This window comes from Ostrinia furnacalis, unplaced genomic scaffold, assembly GCF_004193835.3.
Source record: "Ostrinia furnacalis isolate ACB-3 unplaced genomic scaffold, ASM419383v2 OfSCF4915, whole genome shotgun sequence".
NCBI lineage: Eukaryota > Metazoa > Arthropoda > Insecta > Lepidoptera > Crambidae > Ostrinia > Ostrinia furnacalis.
The window spans coordinates 2,252,980-2,272,946 of NW_021135154.1; the positions used below are offsets into that span (position 1 = coordinate 2,252,980).

Consider the following 19,967-nt stretch of genomic DNA (forward strand, 5'->3'; position numbering starts at 1 on the left):
GTAACGTGTAATTATGTTATAAAGTATTACGTGTAATTATTAAAAGAAGACAATTTAAATAAGTCGGTGTTTCATATTGAACTCCTTTTTACCCTAGGATGTTACAGGTAGAGATGCGGACATTGTGAAATAAAACAAAATGGTAAAATACTAAATAATATATTTGTGATATCTAGATTTAAAATTAATTGCACTACATCACGTCAATAAATAGCAATTGTTTATTCAGAATGTCTAATCGAAAGCTACCGATCCTACAGTACTGTTGAATAGTACACTAACCGCTTTACAAAACCTCGATATGTGAGTGAGCATAAATATTGGTTTTCTATTCGACGTTACTTTTTCATATTAATATAGCGACAAAACAAAGCGCTAACAAGATAACATTGAAGTAACAGAATAATAAATATTTGCAGCTCAACTTATAAACATGTTCATAAAATATAAAACTTGAACGCGTTTTAAAACAACGTTAAAAATTAACAAATAGCTAAGCATGATTCAACAAATTGTAAAAGTATCTAGGAAGTGTTTCATATAGGTTCGACCGCTTCTATGTGAGCCACGGCTGGCGCTCGGATGCCTTGCCACTGGCCGGTCTCGGTGAAATGCTTGTTCACAGTCATCAACTGCTCGAAGTTAGCCTTAGCTAGCTTATGTTTATTGAGGACTTTCTTCACCAACTCCTCATCATACACCTCTTCAGGCGCCTCAAGCTTCAAATGCGCTTTCATCTCTTGGATAGTCACCAAGAAGCAATTCCACGGAGACCAGTCCTCTTCAACACGCCAGCGACACAATCTCAACTCCGTCATGTCGTTGCATTCGCTTATTGCTGAATGGGAATGCCAAAGCTTATCGACGATGAAGTAAATGTCCTTTTCCTGGAGTACAAAAGCCAAGGAGCCCCAACACTTGCGACGCCTCTCATCGCGTTGGACAGCACGAAGAATCAACTTGTACGGAGTCATGTCAACCCATAAGCGCTCTGTGACATCCTTCCACGAGCACGACTTGCATACTAAGAAGCCACTCATCTTAGCGTTCAATGGGAAATCAGTATATGCTTTAACTTGATGACACATCTCGCAGAAGTGCAATCTACTGTTCTCCATTTTCTTGTAATCTCTGATATCTTTGCATTTCGTGACGCCAGAGTTCAATTCTGATGTCTTCAGTAGTTGAAAGACAGTTGCTGCTATACGACGTCTCAGAAACTCAATTTGGTAATTATTACACCGTCTCACGAGGAGATCGCATTCTCTATCTAGAAGACTTATTACTTCTTCAGCGAGCGGATGGCGAAACTCTTGCAGAGCGAATTTCATATCGACCAGGAGCTCCATTCGTTCTTTCACTTCCATGTCTTCACGAATAAAGGAATTGTACAATTCCTTCAACTTCCTCGCTTTTTGTATTTCGACTGTGTCCATAGATATCAATTTGCCGTCTTTTCCAAACCACGCTACCGGCTTTGATATTTCTTCCAAAAACTTTTTCTCCTTAATCTTCTGGCTGTCTTCCTTCACTTTCACTCTGTACGCTTCGATGCAGCGCAGCAGTTCTACTTCTTTATCGAGAAGCAATGTGAATTCCGCTATCTTTGGACCTTTTGAGTGTAGTTGAGAGATCCTTGCTATTTCTGCGTGTTTCCAGCGATCGACCTGTAAGATGAAGAAATTAGAATCATACAGATTGAGTTTTGTTATCATGTAAAGAATCGTGATGTGTGTCGCTTACCATTGAATAAAGTTGATCAAAATCCTGACGCGTCCTAGGAAATGTCTTGGTTATAAGGTCCCTTCGTAACCGTCTTTCTATAGCTTCTCGTTCTAGCCTCTCTTCCTCTTTCATTCTTTCTATTCGTTCCCTGCGAACATTTTTAGACGAATGCGTGAATAGATAGATTCCCAGATGGAGCACACAATCATACAGAATCATCAAAAAGTCACTAAGTAAGTACTTTAAGGGCCTTGACACACTGGCGGATTACAAGCGAAGCGGCGACACGGCGAACACGCGGCGATCTATAGGCGGTATCCGCCAGTGTGGCAGCTCACTAAGCCTGAGTTCACCATTTCATTTAACTTTATCGAAAGTAAAACACCATACAAAAGACACCGGTTATTGTTAAAGTAAGATAGTGCAACTCAACCTATGAATGTCACTTGACTTCGGTAAAGGCTTGGTAAGTAAAGGCTTGAATGACTGAATTTTTTATTAGAAACCGTGTTCCGGAAAGCCGTCGGGCCGATCGACCCACATTTGTCTTTGATGCCTACGATGGCGGCTATTACAACGTCTGTTACAGTTCACACGACACTTAAGTACTACCTAAGAATTATGTAATAAGTTGTTAGCGTCAATCCTTGATTGAGACATGAAGGATGGGATCATTCAGACAGTTTCAGACGCCTTTTCTTTAATTTATTACGTAAAAAATTGCTGTCAAGGTACAATAAAAGTGATTTAATAACCTACCTGCACTCTCGCAGCCATCTGTCCACTTTTTGCCTGAACTGGTGATGTCTGAAAGCCCTTTGAATGACGTTCGCAAAGTGGTTATGATTCAGGCGAATTATCATTTGCTCGTAAGTTTCGTACGGCTGTGGCACAATGATCTTATCGTTCACGTTCGGTATGTAGGCGTGAATCGTGTTCATTTGTGTTGCACGACTGTAGTTGGTATCCTGTGAAACATAATAACGAATTAGTACAGCTTTAGTTAGGCTGGTTACCTCGCCTCGGTATTTGAAGGGATTCTATGGATCTTAACAAACACATCCCTCACTACGCATCCTCGCACATCTCTGGTGGAAACGCAGCCTTATGTGGGTAGGTGGTAATTTCCTGAGACGCGTTTTTATTAATGGGTCGTTTAATAGTTTTAAAACTTACGTAAATCTTTTCTCGTTCTTCGGCTGTTTGAGTGTCTCTACAGTTTTTGTTCTCTGGTGGAAGTTTTTCTGGTTTCTGGGGCGTTTGTGTGTAAGCATGGTGGTATTCGATGCCTGAAACAACAGAAAAAAGGAATTATAGGTAAGTTATAAAATCGTAGCGTGGGCAGGCCTCCCACTAGGTGGACCGACGATCTGGTGAAGGTGGAGGTGCCTGGATGCTAGCGGCGCAGGACCGGTCATTGTGGATCCTTGGGGGAGGCCTTTGTCCAGCAGTGGACGTCTTTCGGCTGAAACGAACGTATGAACGAATAAAATCGTCAATATATGTAGGTAACTTATTTAAAATTGGTAATACCTATAGCATAGTTTTTAAAGATCAGTCAAAATTAAACGCACCGGTATGAACATTTCTGTAGCCGCCCAAATAAGGTTTTTCCATCGGCTCTGAAAAGATTTCTACGTTTATTTGTTTCAGAGTACTGCCGAATGGCACCATAACACTCAAAACATCATGGATAGGCAATTCTTTGTACAATTTATCTAGGTTTAGTTTTTCGTTATTCTTCGTCAGTAACTCCACTTCAACTATGCCATATTTGTCGTAGTCAAGATCCATTAAAGCCATACGGTCTTTGAGCGGGTTTTCTCCTCGGAGTAAGACCAAATTGTCAGGGTCCACTTGAAATAGCCCACCCAAATTCTTCTTTATTTCGTGCACTTTCATAATGGAATGATAAGAGCGTGTGAATATACCGTTCTGATTACGAACCCTAAACTTTATGGCTATGAATGGCATAGTTTTCTTCTTCGGAATGACTGCATGGAGCAGCTCGTGGACGTACGATTCTTTTGGTATCGAGGATAAAGCGAAGTCCTCCGAGTTTTTTGTGAACACATCGATTACCAAGTTCCCGACTGGGTCAGTCTTGAGATCCGAGAGCATGCTTGTTTCTTTGAGCACGGTTCGGTTTTTCGTTAGCAATAGATTGCTGTTTGACACTGAGAGCAATTTGGCCAATTTGCGTTTGACGAATTTGACTGGCGTATTCGCCGGGAAGACTTTGTTGAACACTTGGTTGGGGTGTAGGGGTGACTTGAATGTGACGAGGATATGGCTGACAGGGCACTTGTACTGTTCGGCCTCCCTGGCGCAGGGTGCAGTAGGGTACCTGGACTTGGCATCGTCTCCCTGCGGGGAAGACACCCGCTTGTACGGAGGGGCAGTGAGCAGCTTCTCCCGACCTAGTTCACATTGACACGCAACCACACCTTTGACACACTCTGGGTTTGGGGCTATTCCTACTGTTTTTCGCACTTCCATTTTGTGATAAATAATGGGTTACATAAAATTGTTTTAAGTAAAATAAATAATTCGATTGATTAACAAAAATTGTAGACGTTTGATGTGATGATGACATAAATATATTGTTTATTTTGCTAAGTGACTGTTGTCATGGAAATGGTTTATTGACACAGAGCCGTGACAGAGCTTTGCACCGTTCGGTTGGTTCGGTCCGCAAAAAGCTCGCTTGCTCGTCATGGGTGGCGGAAACACTTTCGTGCCTCCAGTGTGCCTACCATGAGTTTACGTTAGGTGAGCTCGCTAGCGAATACGTCAAAAAATTCTATGAAGATTTTATTTCTTGAAAGTAGCCGCTAGGGGCGCTGCACAATATGTCATACATTTAAATGTCATTTTTTTACGCAGTCGCTAGCGAGCACACCTAACGTAAACTCATGGTAGGCACACAGATTTCAGTACCTCTAGTACGAAAAACTTTCGNTTTGCGGTTCTAATATAAAACTAAAAATGTTTTATTGAATAATCGGATTAAATCGACAGATGAACCACTTCTTGCGAATTTACTATCAACTTACTATTCTGTACCTCTAGTATGAAAAATTAAACAGCGCCCCCTAGGGCGGCTATAATATAGGGGGCGCTGTTTAATTTTTCATACAAAATTTTTCGATGACACTTTGAATACGCAACGAAACGAACTCGAAAGTTTTTCCTACTAGAGGTACAGTACCAAGAAGTGGTTCATCTGTCGATTTAATCCGATTATTCAATAAAACATTTTTAGTTTTATATTAGAAGGGTTTCTATAAAATCTTCACTATCAAAACATCATGTTAACGTTACTGCATAAAAGAAAGCTTGAAATTAAATACAAAAGATTTGTATAAGATTTAAAAATATTTTCAGTAAGAAAAACTACCTAACAGATACCTACTTACTCAACTGCAAGGTGGCTGCGGCAGAAGTGGAGTTTTGTTGTGTTCATAAAGAACAAATTAACCGCTGCGCTTTAAAACTGTAAACTCCTTTGAAAAATGTTCTAAAGGATGTTACGCTTTAGGCGCTTATAAATAGGTAATCCTCTAGAAACGTCTGATGCAATTATTTGCTTTCTTCCCAAGTTTAGAACTCGCACGGAATAGGTACATAACTTCGTTATCTTTGAGGTTCAACTTTATCATGCTTTTAATAAAAATTTTAGCGTTATGATCACTTTATACACAGAAGTAAAAACTTATTGATCCGCCATAACAGAAACCTAAGTAGGTGGTTGATAGTTAATAAAAATTGAGAAAACAATAAAATTACAGCGCAATAAAAGAGCGAATGTGCCGAGCATAGCTAGCGTGATATTAAATTCCACCGAAAACATAAAAATGATTTTCGATCGTAAAAGAATAATTTACAGACGTAAAAATGCGCTGAGTTATCGTTACGCCAAGTCTGAGATGCGGATTTAAGGTATTGGCAGCTATTGTTCGTTCGATGAACGATTTAGCAAATGCACCGAGTAAGGTAAATAAATATTTTTGATAGCAGTTACTGAGCTCTATTGATATAGGGTCGCAACGCCTAAAGATTGACCTAGTTTATAGACTTATTATTATTATAATTTTTTATCCACAACGAGGAAGCTCTTGGCCTTTATCTCACTTGATGGTAAGTGATGATGAGGCCGAAGGTGGAAGCGAGCTTCACCCGGAATCCTCAACCACGGAGGAACTGGCTATCTTACCTCTAACTGCCGGAACACAACAATACTGTTAACATTGTTGTTATGGCGTTGTTGGTTGGTTGTTATTTCAAGCAACTTCCCTATTTGTTAGTAAGTTATGAAAATGAAGCTGTTTTATTTAATGGTTTTAATTAACTTATTTTGAATGATATAACTTTAGTATGCTACGCATGCTTACAGGAGAACACTTGAGAATATAAAATTTCATTTTTGGTAATTTTGACGCCTGTAGGATAGTGAGTGAGAATAATAAAGTTATGGAATTGATCCTTCATTTCGCTCGCTCGAAGTCCACCAATAAAGTCCGAAGTTGACACACGGTATTTATGTTGGTAATGCTACCCGATATGAGCAAGTCTTCAGCGTTAACTGGCCAGCTCGTGTTATTGCGTTTGTCCGTCTGGCGTGCGTCTGTAAACACGTGTTTTAATCAAGCCTGTTGCTTCAGCCCGCCTCTGCGGCCGGCGGCTAAGCAAAGAAAAACTTTGCATGTGTTTTATTACGACGGACGGATGCCCGCGCCCGGCGGGCTTAATTTCGTTGCTGGCTTTAATTGTTTTGTTCTATGACGGTAAACATTTATAAAAACAGCATCCGGAACATGATTGCGATGGCGCAAACATTACTATTGACCGGAAGTGACGTCGCCAGAATAGTCCGGATTAGATTTGAAAGCGGCATTTTCAGTTGGTCCGGCCACGCAAATGAAAATGGAAACAAACAAACGCAGGGAAGAGAAGCGTTGTGGATATTTCGTTCAAAAGGCTACATCGGATCGGAGTTTTTTTTTTGTGAATTTTATAGTGATTGTATTGATAGGCCACATCAAAGAAGTGTCATGGTCATTCTATGATCCAGACGAAATGACGTTGCTTGGTAAGTAAAACAAAAATATAAATCCAAACATATTGAAATAAAATTTTCTTCTAAAGAAATTTCAAATTCATCGTACTTTGAAAAGAAAGCATTATTAAGTGGGATGTAGAATAGTAGGGTAGTTCACAATTTTACACGTGGCTCCACCGCAGCGGTCCGAAACGCGCGCATCCACGGGTACGCGATAATCGAGGTGAACAATTTTATAGCCGCTGCAGCTGCTAGGGCTGCCACATAGAATAAAACCGTTTGAGAATTCAGATTCCGCATGTGATTTAACGCCATTGAAATTGAGTTAGAATTTTGAACTGTCTGATAGTTTTTAACGTAGCTTCCATGTTGGATACATTTCACGGTTTTGGAATTTGATACAGTGTATGTACCTCGCAAGTTGCAAATGACCAGGACAGTGAGTAAATTACCAAAAAAGTTTTACTTGATGGTGGCTCAAGAGTGTGAAGTGCGACTACGACGGAAAAAAATTGGTAAGTAATTTGCATTGATTATTACATTTTACTCATGCATATTTATCTACACATACACATTTTTATTTACTGTATTTGACAACATAGAACTGCAGTCCAGAGGTTAATGAAACGGCCTAGTCACATCACAATTTTAAACTTCCGCAACCTCCTCCAAAAACCTAATCGCAGCACGTTTTTAACAAAATTATTTTACCTACTAACCAAAAGCCTTCGTGCGTTATTAACTCCATATTATGCAATCAAAATTCCGAGTGGGCCCGCTCATAGCCCTACATTAGCAGGCCAGCTGGGTGAAGGGGCCAGCTCATTCGATTAAAGCCGGTATACACGGAATTATCAAACGGACGCACCGACAACTCAGCCGCCCGAAAGCGTCTACATTAATAGTTTTGTTTCCCCAACTCGCACCGTTTCGTCGCAGAAAGGTAAAGTTCCGTTTCACGTTTTTTCTTTGTCGAGGCGATTTGTTTGGAACACCTCTCTCATTTGGAAACAATTTTGGACGGCGAAATTGTTAACGCGTTTGACGACTGCAGTTGGGAAATTGTTTCTTTCGGCTATTATCTCATGCTAATAAGCGTAAGGGACAATTTGTCAATAATTTCCTAATATTTTTAAATAGACGTTCAAGAAATGACATTAAATTAAACATAAAATTATTTTTGAAGCAATAGAGACGACAAACAACGTGCATATCGCTAACGTAATTACCTAATTTAAGGGTTAAGAGTAGGCACCATAGGCACTTTGCTTCCAAAACACTAAGTTTAAATCTATAAATCTTTTGCGTTCTTTTTGTTTTGCTGATCGATATGCAGGCATCAAAACAGGATTATTTATAATAATACACAGCAGTATAAACGGCATAACTATTCTGGTTTTCATTAAACTGTCTGTTGCGTGAATTAGTAACGAGTCGAGAACCACAAAGGAATCGCACGAATCATGGCACCTGCCTGGAACTGATCCGTGTGTATCGGTATCTGTTACATTTCTAGTTCCATTAGAGAATTGGTTTAAGGCACAGTTAAATTACCTACTAGACGTAAAAGTAGGATAAGTACTTACATATTTAATGTATTTTTGCCACACTTTGGCAAATGTAATAAAGCTAACAATGAAAAATTTTATGCATAACTTCATATTTCATCGTGCTATCGGCTTAAGCATCAACAAATTGACCAGTATTTCTACGTCAAAATTAATTGCAATCTACTTAGTTTAATAATGACCATGTCATCAGTCAGACATCATAATATGTTTCAATAACCTAATGACAATATTACAAATCACTATTTGAAGTTGAGCCGAGCGTAAATCCAAATTCAGTTATTTCAGTATTTGTTCAGATTTTCCAATACCTACGTCGTGTTAATTTGTTTGAGTAAATTTTACCGCGTCCGCAAACGATTCGATTAAAATTTAGCTCTCTATTCTGCTGGACAACATACACACCTGTTATGGTGCTACCACACTGCGTCTAAAACTTTTGACAATGGTACTGGAATAATTTCACGGACTTTTCCGAAGTGGATTTGATTTTACCATATTTTACCTACGTAATTCATTCGGGAACAATAAAGTTCAAATGTAGAAAAGGTTCTTTGTAGTAAGTTCACTACATTAATTTAAAAATTACAGCCCAGTTTAAAATTGAATTGAATAATATCCTTAACATAATCATTATAAGTGTCCATTTCAATAGATGTTTCATATATTTTTGAAATATTTCTAGATTATAATCAACTGACCCGTTTCACGATGCAACTTTGACCAGTCTCGTAGCTCTCAATGAAGACAAAAAATACAACTCTCTGTCTCAAATTATATTGTAACATAAGATGTATGGAGATTGGTTAAAAATAGCCCATCAAAATCGTTATAGTAATAAAATCCAGACTGACTAGTCCATAACGCACTGTGCATTAACGAGTAGCGGTCGTAGTAACTTTGTTTGTCGCCAATACACCGAAAATATGATTGTCGAACAGCAAATACGAATAATTGTAACACAGAAACTGAAACATCAATATGCTTAATGAGTGCTGATTAGCGCCGGCTATGTGCTAATTATGTAGTCTGACAGCGCCGTTACAAATTAACGTATACCGCCCACTCAATATTTAATATGTCAATATTTTATATGTCAATATTTGTATTTCCTTTCTGCTGTACAAAATCGAAAGTGATATTTGATCTTGAATATTTTTTTGCGTTTAATAAATAATAAAATGTTCTTGATAGATATTTATAAACGTTTTGACGAAAAATGTATTCAAATAGTCACAACACATTTTCGTACATTACGTATTTATTTTTAGTCGAAGAATCTGCTTCTAAGCCCAAGGAAACTTTACGTTCGTTTGCTACGAATACAGACGTTCGTAGCAAAAGTAGAGCTTCCTTCGTAGCAAAGCTCTATACAATGAAACCAAGTGTTATTTTGATCCCCGTTAAAAAGATTGTTATTGCAACTTATATGAAAAATGATTCTTGAACATGCATATTTCACACCTATGCAAAATTAATATTAATTTATGAATAGTTTTAGTATGTAGTAATTTTTTTACATGTTTAGAGTGTAAGCAAGGAAAATACTGTTAGGCTGGGTTGCACCACCTTATTTTAACCGTAACAATAACAATAACCAGTGGTTTTTGTATGAAGTTTGACACATTTTTAACGTTTGTTAAAGTTTAAGTAAGGTGGTGCAACTCAGCCTTAGAATATGTCTGTTAAATAACACCCTCTTTCCTTATCTTACGTAAAAATAATAAATAAACGTTTTCACTATGGTGGAACTGTCCATGACGTCAAAGTTTACGTCCCCACGTAACTTGGTAGAGCAAAACGTGTGTTTGAGAGCAAACCACGCCGTCTTCACACTTTATTGTTAAATACAGCTCTAGAGATTTTTGGAGGTAAAATATCTATTGAATCTTTACAGCTATGTCCACAAAAGTTTAGTATTCTTTTTTAATTTGTCGTATATTTTTATGCAACTCCAGTTACATAATTTAAAAATCTATCGTCAACTAAGATAAAGCTACATGTTCTTATATACCTGAACGAACAGACTAGAATACCTAATGTAAACTAATTTGGACCGACTGCACGTTGACGTATGCTAATAAAAAATCCACACACAACCCCGCAATACTGAAAGCATCAATCTGTGTATCATTAGCCGATATTTAGCCTTTCCGACTGCGGTTCCCAGTCAATTTGCCGAGTGCTTTCATCTGCCCCACTCGGCCCAATATGACGTATTAATTATTTATGAAATTAATACGATCGTTAAAAACCCGTCCATTTTATCCGCCTAGAGTAAACGGTGTTATTGAATTAGCAAATGGCAAGCGCCATTGTGCGATATTTAATTTACGATGACTTCGGAATCATTTTAAAATGACATATTTTATGCAGATGGCAGTTTATAGGCTAGCCAGAGTTACTTGGTGTAGGTAACAAAGTTGTATAAACGAATTTATGATAGAAGTATCTAAATAAGTTTGAATGTTAAGCTATTGAAAGGTTCGTTGTTAAAAAAGATTAAGGCCTAGGTACTTGCGCCAAGTATTTTTCAATTAACAGTAAAGATGATGCTCAATACGTCTTGAATGAATTAATGGTATTTTGAATCTTTATAGAAACTAGGAATATTTTAATAGGTAAAATTAAAAATTTCGAAAGCTTTCAATAACTTTAGTTTCTTAATTAAATACATAGATGATAACAGAAGTATTTAATGATGAATTATCTTCGTCAAACATACATCTGTAAATTCAAGACTTAAAAACTGTTGCTAAACTCGTAAGATGTATGTTTTACGTCACGTCATATTAATAACGGCGTCACGAGTTCCCGCCGAAGTCGTCTTGGGGCCGCGCTCATCGCACATGCACGTTATGACATAATGGTTTATTGCGGCAGACGCGGCCAAGGATTGGGCTCGCCACGACTGGCACAGTTAAATAAGAACAACCAGCAATGTTTCAAGTTACGTCGTTATTATATCAACGTCACGAGCAGAAGCTTCAACGCACAATCCATGACGGTAAGAAAAGTCAGTAAGAAGCACTACGACTATCGTAATCGAAAATAAAGCAAGACATAATCGATGACCACTTTAATTCATAAACTATACACATCAATTTTAATAATGTAGATCATTTAAAATTCTCCAGAATTACATGATTTTTATTCCCAGCATAAAAGTAGGTAGGTACTAGGCTGTTCTGTGTATGCTACACGTCTAGGAATTATTGCGCCTAAGCAAGTACTTTAATATACCACCTTTATGACACTCGTGTATAGCTGCGTTAATTTCGCGTTTACTGGAAATGGACGTCTGAATATTTTCCACGTTTACGTTATGATATAATTCGGTATCTTTTTGAAAATATTAACCTAGCATTGCTCTCACTGCTGTCACGCATAATACGTTAAATAGGTAAATAAATACAAACGGTGAAATATTACTTTACGTCAAAGTATGAAAAAGAAGCTTTATAGAATTTCTACAATAAGTAGGTACAGTTACGAAGTCAACAAGTTAATTGTATATAGTTATATACGACTGTAGATAATAAGAGCAGTTACAAAGTATATTTTCTGAAATTCGCACTTACACGGCTTCTTACGATATTTATGAATACAAAAAGTCTTTGTATTTCGTGACGCCTTATTAATTGGTATTGTTTATTAAGCTTTTTGAATGGCAAAGAAAATTCGAACAAAGCGAACCTATTAAAAATTTGTCACAATACAGTGTTGGGCATGCAACAAGAAATTAGCTGCCAATCGCACTGAACACACTATTATAAGTTGACCATTGTTCTACCGTTTTTAGAACTCGCATGGAGTTGTATTAGCCACCGAGCTGTTTAACTGCTAGTGATGTGTTTCATGTTTATAAAAAGTTGGCTAATGGCTAATACATTTTCACGCTATTCAATAGGTTAGTGAAGGCTAGTTAGTGTTCGTTCGTTCGTTCGTTTCAGCCAAATGACGTCCACTGCTGGAGTTAGTGTATTCTGGAGTAATAAAATAAATGCACTTACTTATAATGTTATACCTATGTTTTTTACACTTATTACCATTTTGGACAAAAGCTTTAAAATACCTTATTTATTTTATTTTTCATTAATTTAGTCTGAATGGCTCTTTTTAGTTTTCCATTGTTTAGATTAGATTTAACTCAATATCATGTTTTATGGTTTTTTGAACTCGCACAAATAATGAGAAGTGTGATTTAGTTGGTGATCCTATAAAGAGGATTGGATACTCTGTTGTAACTACAAAAGTGACGGTGATATAAGTACACAATAAAAAGTTACAACGGCCATGTTTTGGCAGTCTTATAGCATATTATTATAAGCAATCACAGCCAGGCCGGGGTGTAGAGGACTGTTATTTGAAATTGAAATTATATACTTAGCATTGATTAATTTGTTTAATTTTTTTTTATAAATAAGATAGAAAAGGTTAATTAGGAAAAAAAAATTCTAACAAAAAAAACCCTAGCTTATTTTACCTACTCCTTATTAACACAAAAACAACTCTAGATTTCGAGCCCGTCCCTTCGAAGGGTAATATTGCTTAAAATTCTTAGTATTTGTTCAGAACGGCAGTTGTTTGTGCGTGTAGTGCCGGACTGCCGGCATAGATCCCGGCGCTGGCGGCGCGATCACGCACGCCCGGCGATAGTTTGAGCAGGACTTATCCGCGTATACTAATATGTTTGCATCCGCCGCCTGGCGACACGCGCCCGTGTCTCATATCTCATGACAGCCTGTAGTTACTACGTTTGTAGATTCAAGTCAGAATAAATTACGTTTTAAATAAACAACTTGAAAAACTTGGACTGCCTAAGGGGGGACTCGAACCCATGTCCTTCCGCTTGCCGGGCGACTCTGCCCTTTCAACTGAGCTACTTAGACACTGAATAAATCTGTCGAAATTATCAAGTGTAGGTAATACGCTGTTATGGCCGCGTTTTATTTCATATGTTTTTGAGGAAAAATAAGCATATTATAGCTCTATCGATAGTTTGAGCAGTACTTATCCGCGTATACTAATATGTTTGCATCTGCCGCCTGGCGACACGCGCCCGTGTCTCATATCTCATGACAGCTTGTAGTTACTACGTTTGTAGAGACGCATCGTAAATAGGTTACGTTTTTAAGTATAAAGTAGCGTTCCTGTCTAGCTCTATCGATAGTTTGAGCAGGACTTATACGCGTATACTAATATGTTTGCATCTGCCGCCTGGCGACACGCGCCCGTGTCTCATATCTCATGACAGCCTGTAGTTACTACCTTTGTAGAGACGCATCGTAAATAGGTTACGTTTTTAAGTATAAAGTAGCGTTCCTGTCTAGCTCTATCGATAGTTTGAGCAGGACTTATCCGCGAATACTAATATGTTTGCATCTGCCGCCTGGCGACACGCGCCCGTGTCTCATATCTCATGACAGCTTGTAGTTACTACGTTTGTAGAGACGCATCGTAAATAGGTTACGTTTTTAAGTATAAAGTAGCGTTCCTGTCTAGCTCTATCGATAGTTTGAGCAGGACTTATCCGCGTATACTAATATGTTTGCATCCGCCGCCTGGCGACACGCGCCCGTGTCTCATATCTCATGACAGCCTGTAGTTACTACGTTTGTAGATTCAAGTCAGAATAAATTACGTTTTAAATAAACAACTTGAAAAACTCGGACTGCCTAAGGGGGGACTCGAACCCATGTCCTTCCGCTTGCCGGGCGACTCTGCCCTTTCAACTGAGCTACTTAGACACTGAATAAATCTGTCGAAATTTTCAAGTGTAGGTAATACGCTGTTATGGCCGCGTTTTATTTCATACGTATTTGAGGAAAAATAAGCATATTATAGCTCTATCGATAGTTTGAGCAGGACTTATCCGCGTATACTAATATGTTTGCATCAGCCGCCTGGCGACACGCGCCCGTGTCTCATAACATGCTACGCGTAGTTACTAGCTTTGTAGAGACATGTCATTAATAGGTTAAGTTTTGAGGAAAAAGAAGCATGTAGTTCTATCGATAGTTTGAGCGACTTATCCGCGTATTAATATGTTTTCATCCGCCGCCTGGCGACACGGCCGCTCGTGTGTCTCATTTCTCATAACAACAACGTTTAGTTGCTACGTTTATGAATAGGTTACGTTTTTCAGCATTTTCAGGAAAAAGTACTTATCTTGACCGTGGCGTGCGTGACTGTTTAGCTCTATCGATGTAGCACGCTCTGTTTTCTCATAGAGCTATCAGGATAAAATTCTGTCTTTTTAAGATATAAGAATCACTTAGATATGATTCATACGAGTATACAAAAATTAGATTTATCTATAAATCAGTTAAAATAGGTAGGTACGAGTATTTGTATAATTTTACAAAGCAGCACCTACGCAATGCAATAACGTGAATTATAGGTTGAAAATATGAATTGCTATCAATTCAAATATCCCCGTTGTAAGTGGCCATTTTACTTCACTTGGCACTCGATTCAAAATAGCCATCGATTGCGGTGGTTCTCGTGGTATCCATTAATTGGAAATTATAGCTCCCACCCTATTATTACGCGTTGACTGATTGATTACTTATTATTGTTAGGGATATTTTTACGGAAATATCCTTTTACCTACTCATTGTATTGTTTTGAAGTACCTTTACTCATTTATCTTTGCATAAACACTGAGAATTCGACTTAAAAATCTACAGCATGGAAGACCAAAATCAGCGTTCTCATAAGATTCCTCAGATCCTTGTATGATATGAGGATAAGACTGGCTTTAACGCTCAGACAGAAAACCTACTCTTTTTCCATAAAATTAAATATAGATACTTCTCCTATTTCGAAGTTTGAGGATAGGTATTAAGTATTATCATAAACTCAATTTTTCATGTCAACCTCTAAAATCATAATAAAGCAACCTAACGCTCAAGTTAGGTCACCCATATTTGTAGGTAGTAAAAGCAAACACAGTTTGACCGCGAAGCGACAGCACCTCGGATGGCGTAAAAGGCTAATCGCGGGAGTGGTTGAGCGACGGACCTATGAATCGAGGAACTGTGAGCTCATAAACGACCACGTGTTTACGGACCAGACCAATATCCGACGGACTGATTGCTTCTTTACTGTTACACGATAAAAAATTTATTGGTCGCCCGTAAAATGTACTCGCAACTCGCGAGTCCCAGTAGCCAATATATCTCGAAGCACCCTGTAACTAACCTTTATAAAACTAACGCTAAATGGCTTGCTCTAAACCGAGACCATAGCCGAAGATTTAAAATACAAGCACCGGAAATATAAACATAAGTGGATGGTTAAGTAGAAAACACGTTCTTACGGTCCAACTTGGCATAACAAATATACTTACCTAAATTGAATCTCATTATATCCAAAACAGCCATCTATACTCTATACTAATATTATAAAGCTGAAGTTGTGGAACATGACGCTCAACCACCATAAGGAGTTAGAGCATTTAATTTACACAATCTTAGTTTGTCTATATATACTGGGCAGGGTAAAAAACTTCGTCACCGCGATGCAGGATTGTATGCGCGGTGGAGTTTGCCATAGTAAGATCGTAACAGCGCCATCTGTTGGTACGGTTTGTAGTGGCGCAATTTATTATTCACAGTTTGTTTATTTGGTTGAACGCGCTAATCTCAGGAACTACTGGACCAATTTGAAAAATTCTTTTTGTGTTGGATAGTCCGTTAATCCCTGAAGGCTTTAGGCTATATATCATCACGCTAATACCACTAGGAGCGGAGCACCAATGAAGAATGTTTCAAATCAGTGATTTTTTTTCCTTTTGAGAGCTGACGCTGCGTAAACGGTTAAAGTTTCGCATAAATTATGTATGATAGGATTTTCCCCTTTAAAAGTTCTACAAAAAAGTCCGCTACAGCATATGTCTATCTTTTATGGTTGGCTCACTGTAACCTTTTTGTCTGGATGTCTGGATGTTTGTTCCTCTTTCACGCAAAAACTAATAAACGGATTTTGTTGAAACTTTACAGTATTATTATTTATAACCCAGGCTAATATATAGGCTACAATTTATGACGATATGTGACAAACTAAATTTCAATAAATAGTTAAGAGGTGAGAAATATCCTTAAAAACGCCATCTATCGACGTGCTTTTGACGGTCGTAAACATTCATGAGAGCGAAGCCGTGAAACGTATCATTAGTCCTAATTAGGAACTAAATATTACATTTATAGAACTGTTCATAATATTTAAAATTTAGTCATTATAGATATTTTATGTAATTGAATAATTCACTGTGTTTAAACGAGCAAATCAAAGTCTAAATTAGTGACCGCCATCTATCGACGTGCTTTTGACGGTCGTTAACATTCATGAGAGCGAAGCCGTGAAAAGTATCATTAAAATTTTATGTAATTTAATCATTCACTGTGTTTAAACGATCAAATAGTATTCAAACATTTAGATAATAACGTTAAAAACCATTTAAAAATCCTATGAGAACTTTTTCGACTTCTACACGGACGAAGTCGCGGGCAAAAGCTATTTGTAAAATCATCATCATCATCATCATCATCATCATCATTTCAGCCATAGGACGTCCACTGCTGAACATAGGCCTTTGTAAAATCGTTCGTTCGTTCGTTAAAAATAATTAGACTAAATTATTAAAAGTGCCTACCCAAAGTCATTAGTCCACGCGGACGAAGTCGCGGGCACAGCTAGTACATAATATACTCGTACTTCCCTATCACGGCGCCATAATTGCGTAGTACTTCATCTCTTTTTAAATTACTTTGCTGCGCTTTTTTAAACGGGAGAATCAGTACAAAAAAATTGTGCGCTCGGATGGCCAAACCGGCCGAGCGTTCAAATCGTTTAGTAAACACCGAATAGCTTGTACAAGTGTGGTACAACGATTTTAATCGAATGGAAACGGAACAAAGTGAAAATGTACACCTCAATTATTCGAACAGCCGGCGGTGGACAAATAACCACGTGTCAACCGGACGACGAAAACATTGTGACGATAGATTGCACAAAGTTACCATCCGGAATGGATTTAACATGTAATTGAAAACTAATCATTTGTTACGAGACTAATTTAGTGTTTTTCACATTTATTCATACTTGTGAAATAGCCTAACTCAGAAGTTATATTTTTTTAATTGGAATTCTGTAGGTTAGCTTATTTTAAACTTGAATAAGTATTGTTTCAGTGTTAAGATTTTGAAGCCTTTACGCCTCTCTACCAAAAGTAGGTATCCACAGTTTTCCCAACTGCTAAAATATCGCTGTTACCGTAGTGACTACGTACTACGGCGTAGTCGCATGTTACTCGTACTTATTAAATGACATGGAAGACTTCAGCTAAAAATTAAGCTCAAAAATATAGAGGTACATATTTTCATCATCACCTAAACGAGCTTTTACAAACTTTATCAAATTCTACCAATTTCATTACATAAGCCATGGAATACTTAACACTTTAGAGTAGCCATTGATTTTTGTTCCTCACGTCACCGCTAGCCACCAGACGTTTGCTGTCTGTAATTATGCATGCATGCGAGTCCAGACGAGTGATCGAGTGATCTAGCATACGTTGAGGCTAACAGCTGTAATTGTATTCGTATTGTAACCCAAGTGCATATGCTAATTTAGTCTTCTGGGACGTGTAAAGCGCTTTAACAAAATCTATTTGCAGGAAATTGATTACTTTTATTACTTTTCCTTCTCAAAAGTGATATTTTGTAAAGACATAATATTGGGGACTATTTTGTTCGTTAAAATATTTAATCAGAAATTGACAGACCGTATCGGCTGACACACATTTTTGACACAGGTCTAAATTGGGCAAAAAAAAACTTGTACTTACTACTAAAAAAAATTACCCAAAAGACTCGAACTTGACTGACCTAAGCGGATTTTTATTTTAATGACATCGTGAATACTGCGGCTCTTCTCTAGAAAACGTTTTTCACTCGTACCATATTGCGGGCACAGGAAGTAAATTAGTATCTAAATGCTTATAAATACAGTTGAATTTATGAAAGTAGACCTTAGAAAAAATATTATGTACTTGCACATGTTATAATGTTTGTTAGGTATTAAATGAACTAAATGCTTGTTAATTAAATAAAATAAAACACAATCTGATTCTGGAAATGGTTCTTATTTCAAAATTTGTCTATGAAACTTTTGGAAGTTGTCTCTTAGGAGCCTGCCAAAAGATTAAAAAAACAAAGTTTTAAATTAAAAATCAAGCGGCCCCGACTTCAACAGTTGGAGTGGAAAGCGAAACGAAAAAAAGCTCGGATGAACCTTTGTAACTGCAATCGCTAATGGCTTAATCTGCGCAAGGATATTGAAAATCTTAAACGATTTCTAAGCTGGCTCCTTGTTTTTGCTACGTGCCAAAGGTGCCGCCGCAAATTACAACGATAGTTTCAATAACAGATGGTTTAAAAAACTAATAGTTTATTTTTACTTTACTTTAGAATATCATTGAGTGGTGGAAAAAAACGCAAGGAAAAGAGCTCTCGCCCAAAAATAAGGTGGCACTTTATCCGCGTTTTATGCCATTTTCCACGTTGTACTGATCGTCTAATCACAGTATTTGTATTCCAAAAAATATTTTGCAATTTCTATCGACTACAACCAAGATTATATGCATCAGTAGATCATAGAGTACCAAAGTCCCGACCCCACAGCTAATTATCAATACCGTCGCGTTAATATCACAGTCCATTATTGGGCGAGCCTCATAAAAAGCGTTCAATAAACCTAAAGCCTCCGCGCTGGCCTCGAGTCGTCTCAATAAAATACAAATAGAACCGATTGAAATGCAGGACGAGCCAGCTGTTTACTTGATGCCGTCCCACCCAACTATAACCAAGATTGCTTTTTTCAGTCTCCAATCACTTGTAAATTGTTATTGCGTAAATTAAAATTTTCCGATTGGCATTCTACAGCGATGCTGCATTGTTTTCTACTTTATGATTCAACTAGTTTTCCGCCCGCGGCTTCGCCCGCGTGGAATTTTGTCTGTCACAGGAAAACTATCGCGCGCGTCCCTGTTTCAAAAACCGGGATAAAAACTATCCTATGTCCTTTCCCGGGACTCAAACTATCTCTATTCCAAATTTCATCAAAATCGGTTCAGTGGTTTAGGCGTGAAAGCAAGACAGACAGACAGACAGAGTTATACTTTCGCATTTAAAATATTAGCATAGATAGGATATTTTTATGACACTATTAAATTTGCTTTAAAATAGTAGTAATTATAAGGATTACGAATTTAGAAAGAATTAATATTTGTTTTCGATTTGGCAGCATACATCTGATGTAAGTATATCACTAATGAGTCTAACAAAATTATCACGATCATAAATCGATCTCACATGCCCCTATTTGTCCACTAAGTGCATACCTTTACACAAATTATTAATACGAGTACCTATCTGATATTAATACGATATTCAGGCAATTAACTTAAACCCACTAAACTAATTAACATGAAGTGTTTATCCAATTATAATGCATGTAAAACATTCACTGCAATCAATAACAACCTAATTAAGTCAATGAGGAGGTATTAATGCGATAACACTTAATTAATAAGCAGTTGTGTGGTA

General features: G+C 37.6%; 1 protein-coding gene across 1 annotated transcript; it reads right to left on the reverse strand.

The window, feature by feature from the left end:
- Positions 1-452: 452 nt before the first annotated feature.
- LOC114360221 (IQ and ubiquitin-like domain-containing protein) lies at positions 453-4,288 on the reverse strand. Its single transcript, XM_028314836.1, has 5 exons — positions 3,300-4,288; positions 2,902-3,014; positions 2,485-2,693; positions 1,744-1,873; positions 453-1,667 (listed from the first exon to the last, which is right to left on the reverse strand). The coding sequence occupies exons 1-5, from the start codon at positions 4,222-4,224 to the stop codon at positions 537-539; spliced, it is 2,508 nt and encodes an 835-aa protein (XP_028170637.1). The 5' UTR covers positions 4,225-4,288; the 3' UTR covers positions 453-536.
- Positions 4,289-19,967: the final 15,679 nt, after the last annotated feature.

What these genes read in the sequence shown, in the direction of transcription:
- LOC114360221 (XM_028314836.1), bottom strand. Translation starts at nt 4,224, where the DNA reads ATGGAAGTGCGAAAAACAGTAGGAATAGCCCCAAACCCAGAGTGTGTC. An exon ending in AGATGGCTGCGAGAGTGCAG is followed by an intron (nt 1,874 to 2,484) that starts GTAGGTTATTAA and finishes AAATGTTCGCAG; the next exon opens with GGAACGAATAGAAAGAATGA. An exon ending in TTGATCAACTTTATTCAATG is followed by an intron (nt 1,668 to 1,743) that starts GTAAGCGACACA and finishes TTCATCTTACAG; the next exon opens with GTCGATCGCTGGAAACACGC.